The sequence below is a fragment of the Rissa tridactyla genome, chromosome Z (assembly GCF_028500815.1).
Source record: "Rissa tridactyla isolate bRisTri1 chromosome Z, bRisTri1.patW.cur.20221130, whole genome shotgun sequence".
Classification (NCBI taxonomy): domain Eukaryota; kingdom Metazoa; phylum Chordata; class Aves; order Charadriiformes; family Laridae; genus Rissa; species Rissa tridactyla.
Genome location: NC_071497.1, coordinates 85,042,972 through 85,068,376, shown reverse-complemented (window position 1 = coordinate 85,068,376; position 25,405 = coordinate 85,042,972). Strand labels below are relative to the sequence as shown.

The window sequence follows — 25,405 nt, the reverse complement described above, 5'->3', positions numbered from 1 at the left end:
GAAATGAAATGTAAAGGAATTAAAAAAAAAAACAAAAAAAAAAAAAGCCGCACCAAAGAAACCACCTTGCCAACCAAAGCCCACCTTTCTTTAATATCACAATATTGCTTCCATTTATTGTCGCTCGTTAGTTCTCGATTTCATTTAAAAATATAATAAAGGTCGTTTCGCAATGAGAACGAAATGGCGGTCTTAATCAAAATGTGACCAGCTGTGTGCCGTCTCTTTCAAATGTTATTAATTTAAAAACGCTCTTAAAATCAACGACAGCTTATATTTTATTAAAGGTGGGCGAGGCTTGCCAGAAGAAGGAGGTGCCCGTGGAGATGTATCCCGGCCGTCTCGCACAGCCCCGCTTAGGATATTCTGCACCGTTCTCCATCAAATTAGCCTTAAAAGCAAGAGATTCCCGTTGAACGTGGGTTTTTAAAAAAGGAGTAAGCTGGAAATTCCGCAACTTTGGAAATGAATGGGGGGAAAAAAGGAAATTAAAAGTATCTAATATGATAACAGAAAGATAACCTAAAAGGAGACCCCGTTTCCAGAGCTGCTCTCTGCCGCGGGACCTTTTGCCCTGGATGAATTGGGTAGGATCGTTTGGTTTAAATCTGAATGTGGTTTAGGAAACATGTTGGGAAAACACCGATTGATTTATTGCGTGTTTTGCACCGTGTAAGCTCAAAGGTTTGCACTGGAAGCCGTAACGTTCGGTAGGAGAAGGAATCCTTACGTTTTTGCCTTACGCACCGAGCATCAACTCCGTAAAGACAAAAATTCCCTTTTCAACATCAGAAACGTGTCTGAAAATATCTCTTTTTAGTTTGCTTCCCACTAGACTGAACAGTTTGTCAGCTCAGGTATTTTCCAGACCTGATTCTCTCCCACTAAGCCTCATTTTTCTGCAAGTGCCTAAAAACGGGGAGCCTGTTCCCCGAGGGTTTGGCTGTGCCCACGAGGACGCAGGAGCCCTCTGGCTTCTCCTGCAGGGCCGTGGCATTCCTGACTCACTTCCAGCTTGTGATCATCGAGCGCTCCAGATCTATTTCTGCTGAAGGAACCGCTCCCGAGTCAGCTGTTCCCCACCCACTTCTCCCAATTATTCCTGCCGGGGTGGACGACCCTGCCCTTGTCCTTTCTGCGCCACATCCGATTTTTCAGCCCTTTCCCCCAAATCCTCAACGGAGTTTGGAAACTCCGTCCCTCCCCCAGTCCTCCCCTCGCCACCTCCGCGTGCTCTCCAGATTTAAATTCTCACTTCTCCAGGTGATCACTGACATTAAAACCCACGAGAGGTGGGTGCAGAAGCCCAGGTGACAGCAAGCCGGGGGTGACCGTCCGCTGGCCGGGGATGGCTCCCCACGGGCCGCGTGGGGTGCGGGGAGGTGTTAAAAGCCTTATCAGCTGATATTTATTGCTTCTTTCCCCACAGGGCCTGTTACCCATCACAGAAGGAAATGAGATTTAAAGGGAAACCATTTGTCCTTGACAAATCTCCGTCGGCTGGTATTCATCTCCCCATATTTTCTTCTTAGTTGCTTACGGATGATTTCCCAATTACTTATTCCATGGTTTCTTTGATGTTGTTTTTCAGGAGCTGAAGTTAATTGGCTTGTAATTTCCAAGCCCTTTCCTTTTTTTTCAAAAAAACAACAAAAAAATAGAGCCTATATCCCCCCTTTCTCAGCCTGCCAGCACCCTGCCTCCCTCCTGAAACCCCCACCGCAAAGGCTGGAAACACTTTTTAAAGTCCTCTAGGATAAAGCGCATCAGACAAAGTTCATTTGAGAACCACCCGTTTATAAAACCTCAGCGTAACCTGCCCTTTCCGCATTCTCCCGTTGACTCTCGCCCTTTATCCCCGCTCTCCGCTGTGCCAGCTGCCGATTGCGCCGGACGTTTTGGTGACCAGTGGGGCGATGGGGACAGCAAATCAGTCTCCTGTGGTTGGCACGTGAGGATGACGCAGAAGGATAGTACGCGATCTTATTTCTCAGAACGGTTTGGGTCTCTTGAAAATACGTAAAGATAACGGGAAGGAAATTTCACAATCAGCAGAAATAACTTTATAGCTAAAAAGACCGAAATAAATCTTTTACGGAGATGATAAAATTAGCAAAAAGTGAATTTGAAAAACTCGAAACTCAAATACTTTCAGTTCCTTTTTAAACATTAGCCAAGTTGCACACTCAGTTCTTGTCCCAATGGTGAAAAAATGTGTTTCGCAGGAACAAATATTCACATTTTCTCATTTTTACAGTAGGGAAATTGTTCCTGCCCGGAATCTGCTGAGCGGGTTCTATAAAAAACGCTGCACTGACCCCGAAGCTGTGACTGCAGCGATTTCAAGCCTCGCGTTCCGCTCTGCTCCATCGACACTGATTTGCTGGGAGGGGAATTTTGACCACGCTACTGGTCTTATCCCACTTGCTGAGCTGGTGACCGAGGACAGCCAGGTAGGACGCAGGTGATGAAATCCTGAGAGATGCCTGGTTAGCTCTTCTGTGATATTTCGGTGTCGTTACAAGATACGGCTAAAGCAATCCAAAGATGTTTTGGTCTCTGGATCCCAGTGGCAGCAGTGAAATGTTGGCACCTAAAACCAGATGAGGCTTTGGGGCTGTGTCCAGCACAGGACTTAGACCAGTAGCCCTAGAATACTGGCAGCACTGGGTACCGACAAGCACGGGCAGGAGGACAGAGTCTTCCCAGTGAAACCCGGAGCACGCAGGGAGGAGAAAGAGAAGTCTGTTGAGCAGAGCACTGGTGGATCAGCTCTTGGGGCAGGGAGATAGGGAAGGACCAAAGGCGGCTTTTCAGAAATAAATGCAGTTTTAATGGCCGGATCCACCAATCTGGGTAAATCTGCTGCCAGGGTAGCCCTAAGATGCACTGTCTGTGTTCATGACAATCTCATGCTGGGATTATTCACCCCTCCTTCACGCTGTGTTCCCTTTTTGTGGTTACTCTTTGCTCTTTCAAGGCTGAGAGAAAGAAAGGAGACCACCACCTTCTCTACTTGCCCATGGGCGCGGAGAGAGGAGAGCAGCTGATCTTGTCTCCCACTCCCTTCCGCTGTGGGCGTCAGGGGTGAAAAAGAGCATTTATCTGATGGCGCCTGGCTCAGACGTGGCCGGGGAAGGGCTCTGATCTTTGCTCTTGTACATTTAAACCACAGCGACCAAGCACGACGCGTGCACGCAGCTGATACCGCCAGCCGAGGCCAAACATCCCATCGGCTGCCCCCTTTCTTCACTCAGGAAGCTGACACGTCTCTTTTCAGCTCCTAATATTTGAAAGCTGACCGGCTACTCCCGGGCTCCAACTCAAAACTTCTCAGCCCTCACACGGAGCTCAGGGTCGATCAAACATCAAGAATTACTCATCTCCAAATGATGCGCCAACACTAGAAGCTTGTATCCTGCTGCCACGTAATTCCACGGGGAGACGCACGGCTGCAAGAAGAAAACATGCTTTATTATAGATAACCCCAAAGAATGCTGGTGGTCGACGCTGCTTACAGCTGCACGATGAAATATCTGCAGGACTCGGGCCGCAGAACTTACTGCCAGCACAAATTCAAATTAATCACCAAGGCGAGAGATGAGAGCCAAGATGTGAGGCTGCGTTTTCAGGGGAAACAGCACATTCCTGCCGCAGCTGGGGCTCTGCACCAAGACACACGGTGCTGGCAGGAACACACGGCTGAAAGAAAAGCTTTATTTTTAACTTGTATTTTTAAGGTACATTAGTATAAGTTCTGAGCTCCGCTACTCATGCGAAGCATGTCAATGGAGGGGTGTTTGTGTGACTCCCCTATCCCTATTCTTGACTCAGCCAGTCATGTGGATCTGAGCAAACAGCAAATCCCTCAAAAAAAAAAAAAAGAATAAAAGTACCAAAAAGACATAAAAACCAGGAGTCATGATTTCCCTAATCGAGTATTTGGAAGATTGCCTGAAGGCGCTGGCAGGAAAGATTAGAAGGGAGCATGACCGGAGAAACCTGAGATGGTCTGGAGTGTGACCGGTGAGGAAACCCCAGGGGAATTCAGAACCAGAGAGGAAGCGGCAACTTCTCAGAGCCCCAGCCTGGGAAGCCCAGGGCAGCTCTGGGAGCAGAAGGACTTTTGATCCCATAGAAGAAAGGGAGCTGATGTGCCCAAGTGCTCGCTGATGCAGCCACCACAATCACACACAAAAGGAACAGGCAGCCACTGTAAAAGACAGGTTTTGTCTTTTATGAGGGGTGGGGATGACTTTGGTTCCCTTGGGTTAAATTTTCTTCTAGAGGAAGAAGTTAAAGGTTTCTTCTGTACAAAGAAAAGGGGGATTTGTTCATCAGCTGGTATCAATCAATTTCTTACACTTCCTCGCAAGAGCAGAAAGGCCCAACTGTCCTCGCTGGGTTTTCCCACTGCAGCTTTTGCTCTTGAAAAAACAGCTCCAGTTTGCTGAGTTGCTCCAGCTCATCACATGGTGCTGGTCTTCCCCCAGCTGATGCCGACACTGGCCTTCTTGCAGCCGAGCCCAGGCAGATCGCGCCCGAGGAGCCACATCGTCCCGTTACTTGGGTTTAGCTACATGAGCTGTAGCTTTGTGCTGGTCTGTCTGAACGGGGAGAGAAAGGAGAGGTGACTCCATCCCGTTCTGTGGCTGACCCCATTACGCTTAAAACAGTTTGAAACCTTGGCCCACATCTAAAGCTCTGATTTTTGGGCAGTTGTCGACACCTGAGTGTCAAGTGGGGCTTTTTTCTGGAAAGTTCCTTGGCTGTTCCTTAGAGAGAGGTTTCAGGAAGGAGAATCCAAGCCAGGACAGACCATATACCACATATATCTTACATATATTCCCCAAGGGAGGAAGCCCTGGAGAACAACGCAGCGACCAGGATCCTCTTTGGCACAAGTTAGGGAGAATCTGTTCTTTCAGCTAACATTAATGTAAAATCAGCTCAAAGTCATGACACATCCGTAATGCCTTTGGACTAAAATTAGCTTTTTCAGGAGTAAATCTTTTTAAAGCTGGTGGAGGGACTTCACAAAAAAACATTATTAAGGGGACTGGAGGATCCACAACCTTATTATTTTTTTTTCAGATTTCAAACAAATGGAAGCGCTACACATTTGTAGACTGTCTATATTTCTTTATTATACATAAAATTGATCTGGTTTTGTGTAAATGTTAAGATTAAGGCAACATTTACCATTAAACCCTCCAAAGGTCTTTTCCAACCTAAACGTTTCTATGATTCTATGATAAAATATTATGCAAAACTGTAATATACCAAGAAACTCAGCCCTTACAACACTTAAATATGAGAATTTTCAGGGGGAAATGCTGCAGTTCCTTGCTGTGAAGTTGTTTCCCTCTTCCAAACGCCTCCAAGAGTAAGCCACAATAGGATGAGAGCATTAAGTCTCTACGGAAATAAACACCAGGGATTCCAGTTCAAGCATGACCAGGGTGGCATGACGCATACTCCAGTGTGCAAATGCTGCGTGCGACACAGCTTTGTTTGATGGTGCAAGGATCCCATCACCGATACCTGAAGTAATCACACTGCCAACTGCGATGGAATGAGAACGAGCTTCACACTTGGCTTTCAACATCGACATTTCTTCCTCTGCAGCATTTTTGCAACTTATCAGCCAAGTCTCCAAGATTATCTGCAAGAAAGCAACGTTCTTGTCAGTATCTGTGTTCCTGGGCTTCAGAGCTTCAGCGACAGCTTTGTCCTGCGCCGCCTTTGGGGGCAATGAACTTGAGGCAATCGCTGACCCACAAACAAACGTTTTGGCTGTCGGAACGGGTCCAGCAGGGGGCCACGAGGATGCTCAGAGGGCTGGAGCACCTATGCTATGAGGACAGGCTGAGAGAGCTGGGGTTGTTCAGCCTGGAGAAGGCTCCGAGGAGCCTTATAGCGGCCTTCCAGTATCTAAAGGGGGCCTACAGGAAGGATGGGGAGGGACTCTTTATCAGGGAGTGTAATGATAGGACAAGGGGTAATGGTTTCAAAGTGAAAGAGGGGAGATTTAGATTGATTATCAGGAAGAAATTCTTTACTGTGAGGGTGGTGAGGTGCTGGAACAGGTTGCCCAGAGAAGCTGTGGCTGCCCCATCCCTGGAGGGGTTCAAGGCCAGGTTGGACGGGGCTTGGAGCAACCTGGGCTGGTGGGAGGTGTCCCTGCCCAGGGCAGGGGGGTGGGACTGGATGATTTTTAGGGTCCCTTCCAACCCAAACCATCCTACGATTTCCCATTTTCCTCCACCCCGGGGCAGCTCTGGACTCTGTCCATGGGCAGGACACCTACCATGGGAGGCCTCTACCCCAGGGTTCACAGAGCGACCGCCAACCGGTGGCCACGGGGAACCCGCTCCCGCCATTAAACCTTCCTTTAATGACCTTATTGACTCGCAACTGTATCACTCCCGCACCCATCGGGTGCCTCTGCTCGCGCTAGGTGTCACCGGCTCTTCACAGCGAACCAGGGGCTCTGCGGGGCGCTCTATGCCCTGTCACCCTCGGGGGACTCACAGCTCCAGCGAAACCACCCTCCCGCCGCCATAACGGCCCCACCTCCTCCCTCAGCCGCCCCCCTGCGCACGTCCCCGGCGTCATGAGGTCACTTCCGCCGCCGCGGGGTTGCTATAACAACGGGCGGCGCGGCCGCGGCGATGGAGGCTCGGCGGTGGTGGCGGCGGGAGGCGAGCGGGCCTCTCCCGCACTCCTGGGCGCTGGTGAGGGGCCCTTGGTGCCGGCACCCCATCGCGATCCCCCTCTGAGAGGAGGCGGGAGCGGGGTCGGGCTTGGCTGCGGTGCGGGTGCTAAAGGCCTTGGTGGGAGTCGCTCCCACCCGGTTGCGGGTCCCTGGTGGAGACTGTACCCGTGTGGGGCGAGGTCGCCCCTTTGTGGGTCCCAAAGGGTGAGGGTGGCCGTGTGTGAGGAGGCGCTCAGAGCCCCGGGGAGCTGTGATGGAGAGGGAGGTGGCTGGAGGTTACCCGTGGTGAAAATGTGTGTTTGGTACATGTAAAGCAGACCATAAACACCCTCTTGGATGTATAGATTTAAGCTGTAGTCTGGGCAACAGACAAGTGCTAGCACCTGAAGCTATTTCATGCTCTTGAACTGGTGGTGTGCTCTTTCAAGGGAAGGCTTGTTGGGATTTACCACTAATTACCTTGAACTCTCATTGTTTGGTGTTATCACAGAATGCCAGGTCGGAGGGGACCTCAAGGATCATCTGGTCCAACCTTTCTTGGCACAAGCATGCTTTAGAAGAGGCATTCCAGCACCCCGTCCAGCTGAATCTTAAAAGTCCCCAAGGATGGGCAATCCACCGCTTCCCTGGGGAGATTACTCCTATCGCTCATTGTGAAAAATTTTCCACTCATATCCAATTGGAGTCTCCCCTGGAATAACTTGTACCCCCTTGTCTTTCCCATGTAAAAAGGGAATCTCCAGCTTCTTTGTAGCCACCCTTGAAATATTGGAACATGGTGATAAGGTCTCCCATAAGTCTTCTGTTCTCAAGGCTGAACAAACCCAGTTCTCTCAGCGTTTCTTCATACAGCAGGTTTCCCGGTCCTTGGATCGTCTTTGTGGCCCTTCTCTGGACCCTCTCTAGCCTGTCCACATCTGCTTTTTCATAGCGGGGACCAAAACTGAACACAGTATTCCAGTTGTGGCCTGACAAGTGCCGGAAGTGCTTATTTTGTCATGAATTCAACTGAAAAACAAAGCCCAGAATGGCTGATTGTGTATTTACCGCTGACATGTGCCTTCTCTTACAGAAAGCCAAGCTGCCTAAAGAACAAACAAGTGAAAATTTTGTCTTGGTCCGCAGAGAGAAAGAAAAGGAGCTCCTTGAACATGCTGATTTCTTAAAGCTCTACAACCAGTATCGCAGCGTCTCTGAGTGGCAGCAACGCAATGAACAAAAATGGCTGCACAGCGCCGTGCAGAGAAAGGTGGATGCGACAATGCGGGAATATCTGGCAGGGACTGATGAGAGAAGAGAGAGGTAGCAAACAAGTAGCTAATGCTAATATTTGCCCTACAATTTTCAACTTAAGTGTGTGCTTGGAGGAATGATTACAGGGAAAAACACTCAGTAGAACGCCGAGCGTTGTATTTTACGCTGTGCGTTGGGGCATGGAATTTGTTATTCATCATAGCAGAAAGCACGGGCATGCTTATTTGTCAATCAGGCAGCAATGTAGAGCAAACAGTAGCTATTGGGCTCTCGTTATTAGTACTAATCACTGAGCCAATCACTAGAGATACATATTCAAACACAGTAACTAGTACGTTTTAGGTGGCATTTAGAGCCCCAGCTGCCAAATGCAAGATAAAAGTAGTATTATAGCACTTTGCTTGATTTTTTTAAAGAGAGTGAGGGGTACTTTGATAAAAGTGTCAGAAGCTCTAATTGTTGGGTGTAGCTGAGGGTTTTGTTGCAACCTCGTTAACTTAATGTTTAGGTCCTGTAAGTAATACTTTTCAGCACAGGCAGCTGAAAGAAATGAAAACTTGTCAGAAGTCTTTCACAAATAATAAAGGTGAGGCACATTACTGTCTTGTAAAGAACAGAATTGCGCTGTGCTGATCTTAGGAAAAAAAAAATCATGCGGTTTAATTTCAGTTACTCTTTCATGTTAAGTGACTTGGGAACTGTGAAGGTCATCAGTTTGGTTATCTTCGTATGATGTGTCTTCACAGGAATTGTACACCAGTTGCACAGAATCACTGAGGTTACAAGGAACCTCCTGCGATCATCTAGTCCAACCCCCTGCTCAAACACTCACCTAGAGCAGTTGCCCAGGACTGTCCCTTTGGGTTTTGTTTGTCTCCACGCGTGGAGACTCAACCACCTGTGGGCAACCTGTTCCAATACTTGACCACCCTCACAGTGCTTCCTTGTGTTCAGGTGTAATTTCACGTGTTTTAATCTGTGCCCATTGTCTCTTGTCCTGTCACTGGGCATTAGTGAAAAGAAGCTTGTCTCCCTCTTCTGCATTCCCTCCTTTCATACATTGATAAGGTCCCCCTGAACCTTCTCTTCTCCAGGCTGAACAGTCCCAGCTCTCTCAGGAGATTTTTAGGAGAGATTCTCCAGTCCCTTAATCATCTCAGTGGCCTTTCACTGGGCTCGTTCCACTAAGGTTGTATCTTCCTTGGACTGGGGAGCCCAGAACTGGACCCAGCGCTCCGGCTGAGGTGTCACCAGTGGTGAGAGGAAGGCTCACCTCCCGGCAGTTCCTCACGCAGCCCAAGCTGCTGTTGCCCTGCTTTGCCGCATGGGTGCATTGCTGGATTATTTCAGTTTGTTGGCTGCCGGGACCCTCAGATCCCTTTCTGCAGCGCCACTTGGTAGCCAGTCAGCCCCCAGCATGTACCCGTGCATGGGTTTACTCCTCCCAGGAGCAGGGATTTGGTTGAACTTTACGGGGTTTGTTCTTATTTAGCAGCTTAAGAGCCCCATGGAAGGAGACTGGGTGAAGAGAGTGCAATTCGGTTTCCAGAATTAGTCGCCCTTTGGCTTTGCTGCTGTAACTCGCCCCAGCAATTCCAGCGTAGTTCCGCAGTGCTGTTGCTCATGCAGGGGCATCCCGTTGCATAAAGGTGAGAGTGATTTCCCAGAGGCTGCTGTGGCATTTGGGCTGGAATTAATGAGTTTCTGGATTCCTTAGCCTCAGCTTCCTTGCTGCTAGGATTGATAGAGAGGTAAATGGCGGTGGGTTTAAAAATTGCCAATTTGTCATAATTTTCTCATCAAAGATCTTTCAGGATGAGGTGGTTTACAGATGCTAAAATAACAAAAGGTAGTTTGAGAGGAGATACAATTATAGCTGCGTAGAGAAGGGTAGTAAATACCAGGGAGGGATTACGCTGGAGGATAACAACAGTACAAGACCAAATTGATATCAACTGCTGAGAAACGTAGCCTGGAAACGAGAAGAATTTGTTTAACGGGGGACTGAAGTTGTAAAGCAGAATTGGAAATGGGTTTGTAAGATAAGGAGCTTAAATCCTGCCAGGACAGAATCTGTCCTGTTGCGCTGTAAGATTCCCTCCATGGGCACAACAGGAATGATCCCCAAGTTAAAAATTGGATGTTCCCTTGGATATCCCCTTCTTTGGCGTTTGCCAGAAGTGTTGAAAGGAGCCCAGTACCCATTTTGCATTCGTAACAAATAAACTGAAAGTTAATCATTCAACAGAAGGATTGTTTTAGCTTTTATTTAAAAGTGTTTTCATTACAGGCTTCGTGAGCTTCTGGAGGCAGAGGAAAGTAAGTACGTCGCTGAGATGGAGGCACTTGAAGAAACGGTGCTGGAAAAACAAGCAAAGATGAGGGAGCGAGCAAAATTACTGAGAGAGAAGAGAGAAAAAGAAAGACAACAACTGGTGGTTGAAAAACGAGAGCAGCAATTCCGGTATGTTATAAAATAGAATTTGGGCTAAGGAAATACAAAGAGGCAATTTAACAAGAAGGTGACAATAATAAACTGAGGGAGGAAAGACGAAGGCGATTGAAATGATACAACAAAAAAAAACTTAACGTGATTTGGGTAGAGGTTTGCCAGCAGCTGGAAGGCCTCAGCTGCGTCGCATGTAGCGGAGCGGAGTCGAGTCTTTTTCTGACTTTCAGTGAAGGGGTGCAGCCTCTAAAGAGCAGGGATCCAAACTGGTGATGCTGCAAACTGTGTGAGAAAAAACTTAATTAATAGAAATGGAGGTAACAGGTGCAGAGAACTGTCCTGTCTCCATTATTTGATTTAAGGGTTGAGACACCATGAAAACAGTCTTCCAACTGCAATGCCGAAATCCTTGTCCTGTGTGAGCATCCCTGCGCTTTCACCTGCCCAATCAGCTGGTTTTCTAATTGTTCTGGCATATAGTTCTCTTTCGGCTTTGTGTTATTGGAGTGAAAAGGGTTCATGGAAGGTCAGTTTGGCCTAAATCGTGCTTATTAAGCTAATACATCAAAGATCCTTGAAAAGCTACGATTGTCTAAAAAGACAGTGTTTTATTTATTGCGTATTTTTCAAGAGTACCAGCCGAAGCAAAGGTTTTAATGCAACCTCAAGTTCTGCGCCAAATCTTCCTGGATGCTGAGCTTAGCAGTGTCTTTTGAAGTCATTAAGATTTGCAGGTGTTTATCAGGCCCGGAGGCCTTGGCATAAAATCTGACTTGTTCAATTCTTGGAAATCTGGTTTTTCAAAGGAAGGGATGAAAATAATATTAATGTAATTTAATTGTAATCATTTGAAGTGTCTCTTCCCAGTCTCTCACAGTGCTATGGAAATCCAGCACACCTGCTTCTCGGTGTGCAGAGGCTAGGGATAAAAATCAACACTTGCTTTCACTCGTGCATAAACTCTAATTAACTAATTTCACAGATAAATGTTGGTTTCTTAATTGTGGGGAGACAGGTGTTAAGGCAGTGTATGCACTTCTAAGTTCACATGCTGGCTTTAAAATACGGCCCTCGCTATTTACAATTTCTAGTTTGTTCCCTACCCGCACACAAAGTGGTTGAAACTCACTTTTAAAGTTATGTAGAGGAGACGCTGCTGGAGTGCCTCTTATTTTGTACGTGTAGCTTGTTTAACATGCCAAGGAGAAGGGATTCGGCTTGCGATTTAGACACACAAAGGTAGGCGTCGGAGTGTTGGTATCTTTATATTCACTGGGAATCTGAAATCCTGTTCTGCTCCGTAGCTCTTCATTGAGATCAGGGCAGTTAAAGGAACCTAATGTCATCCTAAAGTAGGCATATACTGGTCTGCCAACTGAACTGCACGCTAGCCTCTGCTAATTGCATTGATTAGGTTCCCATTGATCAGAATGGGAATTTAGCTCTTGTGTAGATTCCTCTTTAGCCGCCTCATTTTACACATTTTAATTGCGAAATGAATCCCACCAGTGAAATCTCATCATCTGGTGATACGTACGTGGACTTTTATGCAGCACTTGCCTGTCGCAGGTCCTCTTTCTTCCCAGTACAACCCTATTGATATCGGGTTCACTCAGTATTACGCGATCATTCCCATCATCCTTCCGCCTTTCCCAGGCTGCTCTTGGATCTAGGCAATGCTCATGCCCCATAGTGTCCCATTAAAAAGTGCTGTCGGAGCTTTACTAGGTGGTATTGTGCTGGCTGCAGTTTTTCAGAGGATTTAGAGGCAGTGAAATCATCTTTCTTCACAGCTGTTAAGTGGCAATCTTTGAGTATTTCTGCAAATGAATCTTCATCCTACAGCGCGCAGTGTCCTTTTGACTGACGTCCTGATGTCATGGCAATACATTTTCATAGTCGGTTCCTCCCTCCCTTCCTCTAGCTCTGTCTCTTTCTACTTTTAAATTAAGGTCCCTAAAAAAAAAAAAACCCCAAAACTTTAATAACACCAGCTGACAACAGTTCACCTTGTCTGTTGATCTCTCCTTGGAAAGACATCTTTCTTCATGTATATGCTTAGAAATGTTTTCAAGTCTTTTCTTTGTCCTTTTCCAATGAGAAAGGAAGTCTCTGCTGTGCTGATCGATTCTGATGAGATTAGTGACTTCTAATATCTGAATCTGTCTTTTTTAAGTAGCCCCAGATCTCGTTTTCCCCCATTGTTAGCTGTCACTCTTCCTCCTGGTCCGTGCGGAGATCTGGGAGCAGGTTTTGCTGCTCAGGAGGCCAACGCTTATTGCAGATCCGCAACCAGAAACGTGTAATTGTGTCACAACCTGTCCTCAAGGGCACTGCTCTCCAAACCTTTTTGATTGCGCACCCCTATTGCTATAAAAAATTTTTAGCACTCGCCCCCAATATGGTTACGTATTTATAATTTATATACTTGTACAACTGTGTTATTATATTGTTTACATTATAAAACATGTGCAAAAATAGAAATAAGAGGGTGAGGTAAATAGGAAGTAAACACTATTTTTATTTTTAATATTATTGATTAATGGTACAAAACATATTTACTTCCTGCACCCCAATGTATTGTATTTTCTGTTTCTCTTTGCCTGTGAACTTACCAGTATTTTGAGTGTCTTTCGGAAAGGTAAGACAGACTTTTTAATATTTCTCTTAACTTTTAAGCGAGGCGCTCCACTCTTTTTGCAGATATAAATTCTCAAACCTGAGTTATAGGAGCACCTATAGCATATAGCACTCCCAGAACGTTATTCCAGAGTACTAAAAGGCAGCTCTCTTATCAGCCGCGTGGCTGGGTTTGGAGCTGTAGCCTGAGGATATAGATTCAACAGCTTCTCGGTCCTGATATTAGCCAGGAAGAGTCCTTTGTCACAAGGTGATGGAGGGCACAGTCCTCGGAGCATCCCTGGAATTAGTTTTCATACAACTTGTATGTAAAGATACTCAGCCAGTTTTAGCCCGAGGGCGTGTTCATCGTTGGGATCTTTAAAGAAAATTGCAATGTCTTAACATTTGCATAAAACACATATTACATCCTCCTCCTGGTGATAACATCAGAAGCATCCATACAGAGAACGTTGTTATCGCAGCAACCCTGTACTGCAGCCATTAAATCAATAAAGAACTTGGGACGGGGGCGGGGGATAAATGCAGTTTCTGTTTCTGGGAAGTGGCTACATACAGGCACAATTTTAATGTTAAGAAGCTTAGGATGGCAAAGCGAGGAAGGAAACCAGCCATCTGGGGGAGCAGATGTTTATAGGTTGCTGTAAAAGCTGCTTTGAAGGAATTATTTTGATGAAATCAAGCAATTACAGGGTTATTTTATATTAAAATTCTAACCGTGCTGCACTTTATTTAACTTCTCTTCCCCTCCGAGAATTCAATTAAATTCAGATTAGTTTATAATCATGAAAAGGAATAACTAATTCTTTATTCCTTCACCGCTGAAAGAACTTTGAACCCGTTGTGTTAAGGTAATACAGTTATTTCTAATGGTGTAAGATTTCAAATCTTAATAATGGCATGTTTCCCTCGGAACATTTGAGAAATACGTTTTTTCCATGAATACGAATTAGTACTGTAGTCTGTAATCACCACTAATTCCTACCCAGGAGGGTGGAAGATAGATCCTAGTGTTAAAAAGTAAGAAAACGGACAATGAGGTAGTACGTTTCTTGACTTGCTTGAAGGCAGGGGCACCTCGTGGAGCGTGCCGTGGCTCACGGTGTGCACAGTGCTCTGCTGCTCTCTGCTTTCATGGTTGGGACAACCAGTGGTCAGAAGGTTCCTGTCTCGGACAAGAGGTAAAACAGCCATCTGCTCCTTCGTTCCTGTATTTCCTCTTCTGAAGCTGAGCTGAGGATGGTTCCACACATTTCTTCTTCGGAGGATACGAGCCCAGGTCTCAGGGAAGAACCCATCATTTGGTTAGAGGATGTGGCGTGTCCTAAAATTGGGGCAGAAAAGCACGGGAGGTTTTATCTTACAGAATCATAGAACGGTTTGGGTTGGAAGGGGCCTTAAAGACCACCTAGTTCCACCCCCTGCCCTGGGCAGGGACACTTCCCACCAGCCCAGGTTGCTCCAAGCCCCGTCCAACCTGGCCTTGAACCCCTCCAGGGATGGGGCAGCCACAGCTTCTCTGGGCAACCTGTTACAGAGACTTGGTGTTGATGAAAGGGGACTTGACAGATTAGCGTTGTTTCTTCTCCGTCAGGAACAGTTAAGAAGTTAGAAATACCTTCTGGATATCAGGCAAAAGGAGAATTTTGTTTTCATGGCGCTGCTCTCCCTTTTATTGTTTGCGTATAGCGTGTAGCACCTTTCACCACAGGCTCCGTGGCATTAGGTGCTTTACAGTCAGAGGATGCAGAGAGATGTCCACAGCCCCCAAAGGTTACAGCTGAAACGCGAGGCAGCAAACAGTCGATGCCGACAGGAAGAAAATGCGGTGAGACCTCTGCTTCTGCATGAAAATTACAGGTCACGGATTGCGTTCTTTGGCTGCGTCTCGCTCCCGCAGCACCAAGGAAGAGCGAGGTGTTGCAATCCTTCCCCTCCGCGCTCACAGCTCTGATTTTGCAGCACTCCGCTGTAAGTTTGGCTGCTCGGATGGCTCTTGCGGGTGGCGTTGAGAGCAGGGTCGGGCTGGCTTTCAGCACTGTCACTTTTTCTGTCTGTCGGCAGCTTGTTCAGCCGGTTCTGAACCGGCGGAGGGCTTTTCAGGGAAATACTCTTTGCAGTTTATAAGCCCTAAGTAATTTTTATTAGGCGGGCTTAGCATGGAGCTTTATTGGTAAAGCTTTGGAAGCTCTTGTAAGCCAACACATCGTTATTACACGCTGGTAGTTGCCTCAACCACACGTTAATGATACCAGGACCCGTGCTTATTCCGCGCCTGTTCACAGGAGGTGACGAAGGAGCCGCGTCAATAAAGGAGCCGTTACTCTGTAGCGTAATTTTGCTACTTTTAGGGCGGAAATAAGTTAAAGACCACCAGTTGCATCCTGTTTGCCTCACTGCCAGTAGATACAACAACCCACCTCAGGGAGAAGCCAAATTTGCATCGTTTCTGTAGCCTCCGTGGAGGTGTGAACCCAAGGCCCCAGAGAATAACCCTCCTATTAATTCTATACCCGAAACCCAGGTCAGGGAATATAGATGGGGGTTTAGATGGAGACAGCACCTATATTGGACTTAGCGATCGTTTAGAAAAGCGAAGCCTTTGCAAAGACAGATCCTTAGCAGAGCCACGGAAGGCAAAAAAGCAAACCACCAAATATCTACCTTTAGTGCTGGCAAACTTATTTGAAGTTAAGAAAAGAAAAATCTTAACGGAATTCATTTAGATTTTGTTTTATTGCTGTAGTTATTAAATAACTTACCCGATGCGGAGACTGATGGTACTATGAGACAGTTGCTTGACGAATATTTAATATTTTTGCTACACAGGATTGTCGGCTAAACATTGTATAAAATAATAGTATTTCACATTGTACAGGTAACTACTGCCGTCATGCAGTCGTTCAAGATTCGGTCAATGACATCTTATGCTGTCTGCAATGAATTTCTAAATAGCATTGCAATAATGTGTAGGAGATGGTTTCACTCAGCCTGAAATTGTGAGATAACTTTGGACTTTGCAGCGCTTGTGTGTCTATCTCACGTCCTTACAGCTTATAGATCCCTGACGCTCGTAGAACTCCACCGTTGTCTGCTAGCTTCGCATTTTGATTTTATGAAAATCTGCATCGCGGTTATAGAACAGAATTAAAATGCTTGTTTATTGTTCAAATTAAATAGTGTTCGATAGCGTCTGTTGATCTCAGTAGTGCTTTGTTTGCAAAAATAAAAGCAGAATCTGTAAACAGTCGCGTGTTCTTCAACCGAAGATAAATTCCTGCTTACATACAGCTCAACTGCAGTGAGTAAATGCCAACGGGAAGCTGCGTATTACTTGTTTGACTTTGTAGCTTCTCCAGACTTTTATTGCAACTCTTCTGAATTATCCCACAGAACTTAATTTAAAAAAAAAAGAATAAATTTCCAGTGGTTCCTGTTCGGCTGTGTAACCTAAATTTCTGCTCTGAGTTATTTTCTGAATATGAATGAGCTTTCAAGCGCCTAGTAAACCAAGTCTAAACTTCATTGGAATAAAGAGCAACCTCCACGTTTGAACAAGCGTCGTGTGCGTGTGATTTACATGTTAAAAAATTATATATATAAAAAACTGCACACCATGCATATTCCAACTACATATATACACATATGCATTATATAAATACACACTGTATGTATAAAATATTTATATATTGCGCATGCATATATGTTTTTTTTTTACAAATGCAAATATAGGACCTGCTCTTCCACTCGTTAATGTCAAAATCTCCATCAGATCAGGCTCTGATTCCGTAGGCCTCGCAAGGAGTCAGTGGCAGAGCAGGTGTAGAACTTGCCAATCCCGAGCTGTATTCCTCCGAGTACTTATGAGCTGGGAGCCTCCAGCCATCGCACGCCTCCAAACTTGCTTATTATTTTCAGGCTTTTTTTTTTTTTTTAAACTTTTATGTTGTCTTTCAGAGAACAATGCGAGGAGCTTCGCATACAGCGGATGAAGAAGCATCAGAAGGAATTGTGTGAAGACCGGCTGGCCCAGGTAGCTCTGAAGGAGGAACTGAAAAAGCAACAGAAGAAGGAGGAGGAGATGTTTGCAGAGCTTTGGAAAGAGGATAGTTTGGCTAAGGAAAAGCGAGAGGCGGTGGAGATGCAGAAATCAGCGGAACAGAACCGGGAAATCCTGAGCGTGCTCAGTGCCCAGGTAGCAGTGCTCAGTGCTCACAGAGAGGAGGCGAAGCGGCTGAAGGAAGAAGAGGCGCGATTACTGGTAATTTCCATATCATTCTCAATTCAGGGTTCTATATAAGGCCCTCCTAATGATAGGCTTACGAGACATTTAGATTAATCCATACCTTATTTGTATCTTCACTGATTCCATTAGTATCCGAGACTGTCCTATTACGCTAAGCCTCTTTTCCAGAGCTGTGGCGAATGCGTTCCTGTTTACAGACAGAAATACATCTTCTGAAACTTAGCATTGTAAAGGATTTTTGGCATTCAAAGCCTCTCAGAGCCTTTGTGGGAAATGGAAATGTTTTTAAGCTTTTGCCAGACATCTTTGCAATTTTCTGATTTGTCCTTTCCCAGCTAGAGTGTCTTGTGTCCCAGCTGTAACGCGTAACACCAGATCTCAGACCGTGATACATAGCTCACGTGGGCACTGAAGGCGAGAGGCTGAGCCGAACTGCAGCTCCCAAACGACTCCTCTCAGCCCTTTCTCCCACCGCTTCTTCCCAGCTCTTTGATCCCAGGCTCAGAGATCCCAGGCTCAGAGCGGAGGCAGCCAAACCCCTGCGGGGAGCTTGCAGAGCTTTTTGGTGCACTCAGGACCCTGACACATACACGAAGAGACGCATTTATATGAAAAATCCCAACTGCTTATGCCCCAACTGACTGAATTTTAGAATCTACATCCGTTATTTTTAACAAATTAACAAGCGGTTCCTAAGCGCTCTGCCCTATTAGTGCTGGCTGCTGTTGCGCGTCACGTCACGGGAGGCGTTTGGCTACCTTGGCCCTACTGTTTGGCCACTACCCTCTTTCTTTTTTTTTTTTCCCCCCTAATCTCTCCCCACTGTAGGCTTGCTGTAGTTGTGCTGGCTTCAGCGAGGCTTGCTCGTTCACAGCGTTCTGCGTTGACTTTGTGAGTTATACTTAGTTCGGACTCGGTCTTAATTCTGCAGCTATTTACACCTAGTGATTGAATGATCACTCAGGGTACTCTTCTAGGCACCGGAAGCTGACGTTGGCAAGGTATATACTCCACTAATTTGTAAAAAATAATGACAAGAATGAATCTTAAGCTCTGAAAATCCTGGCTGTATAAAGGTAGAGTCTTTATTTCTAGCTAGACTGTAATGTTTCACTTATGTAAAAACATGCAAAATTAAATTGTTTTCTTGTAACAACTTTTAAGGTACTGCCAAACCTCCCAGGCAAAGAACGCTGCTTCTTAACTGGCCTTCTCAGAAAGATGCCGCTAGACTAGAAGACTCTGTAGCTTCCCCTGAAGACAGCTGCCTTGGGCTCTGTCAAGGAGATAAATTTCTGCTAAAGTGGTTTAGTCTCTGAGAAAAAGCTTTCTTCAGAGGGTCCACAAAGGAGAGTTTCTGCCTTGAAAATGGGATGTAATCCTTTTTCAGCAGAAGAGGGATGTGACAGATGGCCTCGTTACAAGATTCTCAGCGCAGAGTTGGTAGCCTCTAACGATCAGGGGTTTCATCTGGGTGAAGGACACACCGTGGACAGCTAAGTGTCTCTGTGTATAATGGTTTTTTCTGGTTGTTGCAATGGAAGTAGATTATTTAGTGAAGCACAACTTGAGCCTTTGCCACGAGAGACCGTAAGTGTACTTCAAGATATCTCAGGCTGGATGACAAAACAGAGGCAGCAGTTTTTGCGTTAGCTACATTACCTATGTTAGCTGCCTTCCTCCCCCTCTGCCTTTTCTTCTTGTTAAAGAATTGTCATTTCTTGAGAAGGTGATTTAAATCATGTTATTCTGGCTGTAGTTTCTGAAGTGCTAGATGAGTTTCTGCCATAGCGCTTTGGTCCTGGCTTGCAGATGGATGGTTGGTAACAATTTCTTTGTACAGTTGCAGTGTTGTGTTACCCCATCGTATAAAGTTTCATAGAATAAGCACCATGGATCCCATCCTTGGCTACTCTCACACAACTTCACTGACGTCAGAATTCAGCCTAAGACATGTGCCAACTTGCCCTGTAGACTGCTAAATTTTTCCACTTTCTTTCCGTCTTTACTGTTCAAAGGTGTGGTGGTTTTTTTTTTTTTTTGGATTACTTATTCTGTGCCTTAAAATATACTGAGTTTCAGAGCTGTTTTACCAGGTTCCGAAAGTGAATTTGACCATTCAGGTAGGTAGCAAAGTCAGCTTTGGGTTTGAAAGTGTTTCAGTGGGTGCTTTATGTCCAGCATAACAAGTTACATTCCTTAGGAGGTGCAGCTGGTACTTCCCTATGCAGAAGGTTAGTCACATTGTTTACGACAAACCTGCTGACATGTGTTAGAATGTTTATTCACATTATGAATCATAGAATTGTCAGGGTTGGAAGGGACCTTAAAGATCATCTAGTTCCAACCCCCCTGCCCTGGGCAGGGACACCTCCCACCGGATCAGGTTGCCCAGAGCCCCATCCAGCCTGGCCTGAAAAACTTCCAGGGATGGGGCAGCCACACCACCTCTCTGGGCAACCTGTTCCAGTGTCTCACCGCCCTCATGGGGAAGAACTTCTTCCTAACGTCCAGTCTGAATCGACCCATCTCTAGTTTTAATCCATTCCCTCTAGTCCTACCATTACCCGACATCCTGAAAAGTCCCTCCCCAGCTTTCTTGTAGGCCCCCTTAAGATACTGGTACGCCACTAGAAGGTCTCCTCGGAGCCTTCTTTTCTCCAGACTGAACAACCCCAGCTCTCTCAGTCTGTCCCCATAGGAGAGGTACTCCAGCCCTCTGATCATCCTCGTGGCCCTTCTCTGGACACACTCCAGCATGGCCATATCTCTCTTGTAGCAGGGGCTCCAGAACTGGAGGCAGTACTCCAGGTGGGGTCTCAGGAGAGTGGAGTAGAGGGGGAGAATCACCTCCCTCGACCTGCTGGCCACGCTTCTCCTGGTGCAGCCCAGGATACGATTGGCTTTCTGGGCTGCAAGTGCACACTGAGGGCTCATGTGGAGCCTCTCGTCCACCAGCACCCCCAAGTCCTTTCCTCCAGGGCTGCTCTCAAGCCAGTCACTGCCCAGCCCATATCGGTGCTTGGGATTGCCCCGACCCAGATGGAGATGGAGGACCCTGCACTTGGTCTTGTTGAACTTCCTGAGGTTGGCATGGGCCCACCTCTCCAGCCTGTCCAGGTCCCTCTGGATGGCATCCCTTCCCTCCAGCGTGTCAGCCACCCCACACAGCTTGGTGTCGTCGGCAAACCTGCTGAGGGTGCACTCAATGCCACTGTCCGTGTCGCTGACATTTAATTTAAAAACAGGTTAACAAAAAACTGTGTACTTTCAAGACCACCGAGGCATTGTTTCTGAGCTCTGTAGATAAGTTAATGATGGCCACATACTGTTTTACGACTGAGCGCAGTCGTGCTTGTAAACTTATTCAAATGCAGGGTGTTCAGGAATTATGCTGAGTTACAGCACTGATGCTACTTTGGGATTTTTTGGGGGGTAAATCATCTTGGATGTACATATAGCTGTTTGATCTTGAATATACACTTGCTATTTTTCATTGTTTCTTTCTTAAGAACTCAACGTTACTGTCCATTTTTTCTGTTCTTTACAATATAAAGTGGAATGGTTTGAAGCCATGGAAATTCAGGAACTGCCCACCAGAATATTAGGATCCAATTAATTACTTTGTGCATCCGTATGTCCGCTAGAGATTCAGTGCCTTGAACACAGGACAGATCATACACGCAGAAACAGGAGGAACACACGGCTCTGGTATTGGTTAGTAGTTACGTCTGCGTGTAAAGACTGCCATGATATTCATTTCTCTAAAGAGATGACTCTGTCCACCCGCTTGAAATATTCGGAGAACATCAGGCATTCCGGTCTTTTGTTATGGAAGTGCATGGGATAATTGCGGAGAAAAATCCTGAGTTCTAATGAATGATACGCTAAAATGTTCATGCTTTAACAGGTCTAATGGATGACACTCATTCCCTAATGTCAACAAGAAAGGCTTTAAATATTTATCTTTGCTCTTCAGTGTTCCAGTTAAACTGATTCTAGCCGTCACTTAATTGGAAGTTACGCGATGATTTTACAAGGTGGTTGTTTTTAATGTTGTAGGAAGAGCAGCAGCAACAGCTTCAGCTAGAAAATGAACAACTTCAGCGGGAGAAACTACAGAAACAGAAGGAACGCAGGGATATGTTGCTTGGCGCAGCACAGGACAAGCAGAAGCGTCTGAATGAAGAAAAACAAGGTGAACTTGCCCTAGAGATGAAGAACTTGGAAAAATCTCTTCAGGAACCCCAGGAGGACGCTGAGGAGAAAACGAAGAGAAAAGTAAGGGCTAGAGGTGTTCCTTGTGAAGTTGTGGGGCAATGCCTCATCTAGACTAATTTTGTGGCCCTTGGTGAACTGCGCAGTCGAAATGAGATCAGACACGAGTCCCTCTCGCTGAACGCGTTGATTCTTTTGTTGCACGGCCTGTTGCCTCTCCTCCTGCCAGCGCTCTACTTCTCTGAAGAAGCCCATTATCCGTTAAAGCCACAGCGAGTACTTCAAAGCGTGCTTTGCAATCAGCGAGCCTACCAGGCTAGATAAAAGGGGTAACGGAGGTTAGAAGAATATTTTTTTGTTTCATGGACCTGATTTATTGTAACTGCAGAGGAAAGTTTAACTTATTTTATTTGACTTATTCTAATTAATGCTAAGAAACAGTTTTACATCTTTAATACCTGGATATATAGATGCAAAACCTCTCGTTAAATATCCTGGAGATGCCACGAAATGATGGAGGTGTCTGTCGCTTCCTAAATTTAAAACAAGTAGATCGTCCAACTTCAGGCTGAAAACGGGTCTCAATGTAACTCTGAGAGCACAGGGAGCTGCGTTCATTACTCTGCTCACGGTATTTAGGAGCTCACGTAGGTTAGGAAAGCTGTATAAACTCACTGTTAGCCAAAAGTAGAGGAGGTGATACTTATTTATTATTGTATTTTTTGGATCCCAAGGCTTCTAACGCAGGTGATGGCGAAGTAGCCTGGTCAGCTGTGAAAAGTTTGTAAAATGTCGGTGTTTTAGGCAGCTGAGCTGCCATGGGGAAAGGGATCACTCTGTATTTGTTGTGCTTTTACGCTGCTGTCCCAGGCACTGTCGACTGGCCAGGAAGAAGATTCTGCACAACCCTTTCCCGTAACAGGGTTTGGAATGGAGCCCTAGGCTCCCAGTTCTCACTTTGGCCGCCAACTACCACTTCCCTTTGTGTTCTAAAAGGCTTTTTTGAACTCATTTAACTCAGATCAGCAAATGTCTGTGTGTTTGCAGCAAGAGCTGTTGAAGGAGCAACAGACTTACCTGGCACACCTGGCTCAACAGCTGGAGGAGGAGAAACAGCGAGAAAAAGAGGTGGACAAGCTCCTCGATGAAGAGATCGCGAAGGTTTGGGCCAAGAAGGCTGAGCAAATGCGGTTAGAAAAGGAGGCTAGAAAGCAGCTACTGAAAGATGTCCTGGATACGAGACAACTGCAGGTGGAGGAGAAGGGTAAGTTGTAACAGTCTGTGCACCAAACCGCACGAACGCAAGTCTTGGCAAAGGCGGAGGGAGTACAACACACTGGCTTTTGGGAAGCCCATCTGGCCCCGCGTGGACAACAATGCCACCACCTCTGAACCTGCTGCTCAAACTTCACTCCTACAGGCAGGCATTCCTTACGCTAGTTTCCCATTGCTGTCACCAGAGCAAAGCCCCGTAAAGTAAGGATTGCATCAGCAAACAATCATTATTATTAATTATGATGTTATTATGATGAAGTTCTGAATGGGAAATCTTTAGTACTCTGAGTGGATGAGAAATAAATAAGCTGAGAATAGGCTTGCCCTTGTTCGTGTGCCTCTCCAGAAGCAAAAAAGCTCAGGCTTGCTAATTAGACTACTTGGCTCTAATACAATCCCTTCAAGCTTAGCGATGCTGTTATCTTCTAAAAGTTGTTTCGTTCTTTGGGGTTTGTTTTTGGTTTTTTTTTTTTTTTTTTCAGTGCAGAGAAATGCGAAGGAGCGGGAAGAACTCGCTCAAGAGAGGAAGTTATTAGCTGAAGCAATCACAGAACTCAAGCATATAGAAGAGGAAAAGCATGCAAGGTATTTTTTCTTTTATGCCATGCGTTCATTTCATTTCGTATCAATCTTTCAAACTTGTGAGTAGGCTAATTCTCATTTTCGGGTAACTAAGAGCACTGGGCGGGCTCTCTTCTCTTCAGAGAGGCTCTGCTCCAAACTGCTCGATAGCAGCCCTGTTATATTGCAGTTGGTATTAAATCACTAATTCTGATCTCATCATACAAATAATGGCGTTCCATTACATATCCTCGTTGTGGGCTTTTCCATCCATCACGTTTATTAAAAACATCCCCTCGTAGTCTGAGCTGTCATTAGGAGTGGCAGAGGTTGGGGGCGGAGGGTTAATGAAAGGTTAGTTCATTACTTACCTGGGAGAACTAGTGTGTTCAGGCTTATTGCTAAACCCCGCTCACCCACACATCCCTTAAACAATCATATACTCGGCTGCCAAAACACCAGACTGCTGCACGGAACCCAGCTGCGCGGGGTTCTCCTCCTCTTGCAGTTCCTCAGGGGGAGAATAAGTTATCCGCAGTAGCTGAAATGTTCCTCTGGGTGTCACGCAAAGCCTAGGGCAAAGGGCCTTATTTCACTTAATCCGTTTCCCTTTCGTACTCCTGCCCTTTCTCCACACTTGTCTGTGGGAGGTAACCGAATAGCTCCTTCCAGAGCCAGTATCTGTTGTGTCCTCTGCCGGCTTCGTTGGTAACAATCTCCTGGCTGTGGCAGAAATCTCACCCTTCTGAAGGAAACACGCTGGGCTTCGTTATGGCTATGCTTCACGTAGCAAAGCTGGCGTTCGGCGGCGTCAGTAAGTGTTTGTGGTTCAAGTGCGTTGCGTTAGCGCACAAGTCTTGACTTTAAGTCTCCGCGTGAGCCTCTGTGACTCCTGCTCCAGAAGTGGCCGAACACACGGGTAGACTTCCACTGCTTCTCCAGAGGGCGGTGAAAGTAATAGATGAGTCTCGAGGTAGGATGGAAGAATGATTTCTTCTGACAGCCATTTCCTAGAATATCAGTACGACGCGGCGGCAGGAGCCTTCCCCGTCGGCAGTAACTTGTTATCTTTGGAAGGAGGGAGTGGAGATGGGGTGGAAGGCTGCCGCAGCAATGGGGCTGAGCTAGGAAAGGGCTGAGCCCTGACGCTCTCGTTCTCTGTCCTCTTACCGTCACCTAAAAGGAGTTTTGAACGGTTCTTTAGTCTAAGGTTGAATGCTAACAGATTAAATAAAGTTGTTTGGGTTTTTTTTTTTTCACCCACACTTCATAAATAAGCGATTCATATGTCATTTCCAGAAAAGTAAAAGAAGCAAAAGAATACCGAGAGCAACTCAGGGCTCAAATTGCCTATCGACAACAGGCCCGTGATGCTGAGGAAGAAGAGAAGAAGCGAGAATACGAATCGGGTCTAGCAGCAGAGAGAGCTTACCAAGAAAGGCTACAGGACGTTCTGTCAAGGCCTTGTGAGAAATCAGCGAAAATCCACCCTTTGAGAAGAAAACTAATGTCTTAACTCTCAAGAAGATAATTTACGATGATTTTTTTTTAGCTCGCTTAGTTGCCTTAAAAAATGTTTTCTAAGGGTGTTTTAACTGACTGGACTCCTCTCTGCTGTGACGCTCAAAGTAGTTAACTGGCAAATACAAGAAACGTGATATTTTTAAAGGTTATTTTTTATCGCTATTGGATTTTCTTTCACAAAATGACTTTTGATCCAAATCAAAACGGTTGACACTTCAATACAAGACTACTGTATGTTCTCTGCAGTATACCGCTGTATTATTATGACGCGAATGATAGGTAGGCGTTCTTTAAAATCTGCGCAAAAGAAAACTTCGTTGAAGAGTTTCAGCGCACTTTTATTAAAATGCCTTTCAAACTGCAAATATTTGCGAAACATTTTTTTTTTTTATTTAGCCAAAAAGTACCTGGTGACTCATCTTCGTTTTCCTTGTAAAATACAAAACTCTGAATCTATTTTACTGTGGGCTAGAGGGTAAAGGGCTGACGCTGCTTTGCATATGTTCTGATCGCTCTTGAA

At 45.9% G+C, this 25,405-nt stretch overlaps 1 protein-coding gene across 1 annotated transcript; it reads left to right on the top strand.

Annotated features, from left to right (window-relative positions):
- The first annotated feature begins 6,641 nt into the window (after positions 1–6,641).
- LOC128902560 (cilia- and flagella-associated protein 53-like) lies at positions 6,642–25,122 on the top strand. The gene is made up of 8 exons (XM_054185788.1): positions 6,642–6,737; positions 7,791–8,020; positions 10,263–10,436; positions 17,019–17,322; positions 21,370–21,588; positions 22,573–22,789; positions 23,283–23,385; positions 24,661–25,122. Exons 1-8 carry the CDS (start codon positions 6,675–6,677, stop codon positions 24,875–24,877), a joined length of 1,527 nt encoding a protein of 508 aa, XP_054041763.1. The 5' UTR covers positions 6,642–6,674; the 3' UTR covers positions 24,878–25,122.
- The last annotated feature ends 283 nt before the right edge of the window (positions 25,123–25,405 follow it).

Coding starts and splice junctions, on each gene's coding strand:
- LOC128902560 (XM_054185788.1), top strand. CDS start 6,675: ATGGAGGCTCGGCGGTGGTGGCGGCGGGAGGCGAGCGGGCCTCTCCCG. Junction 6,738..7,790: donor TCCCGCACTCCTGGGCGCTG/GTGAGGGGCCCT, acceptor CTTCTCTTACAG/AAAGCCAAGCTGCCTAAAGA. Junction 23,386..24,660: donor GAAGAGGAAAAGCATGCAAG/GTATTTTTTCTT, acceptor TGTCATTTCCAG/AAAAGTAAAAGAAGCAAAAG.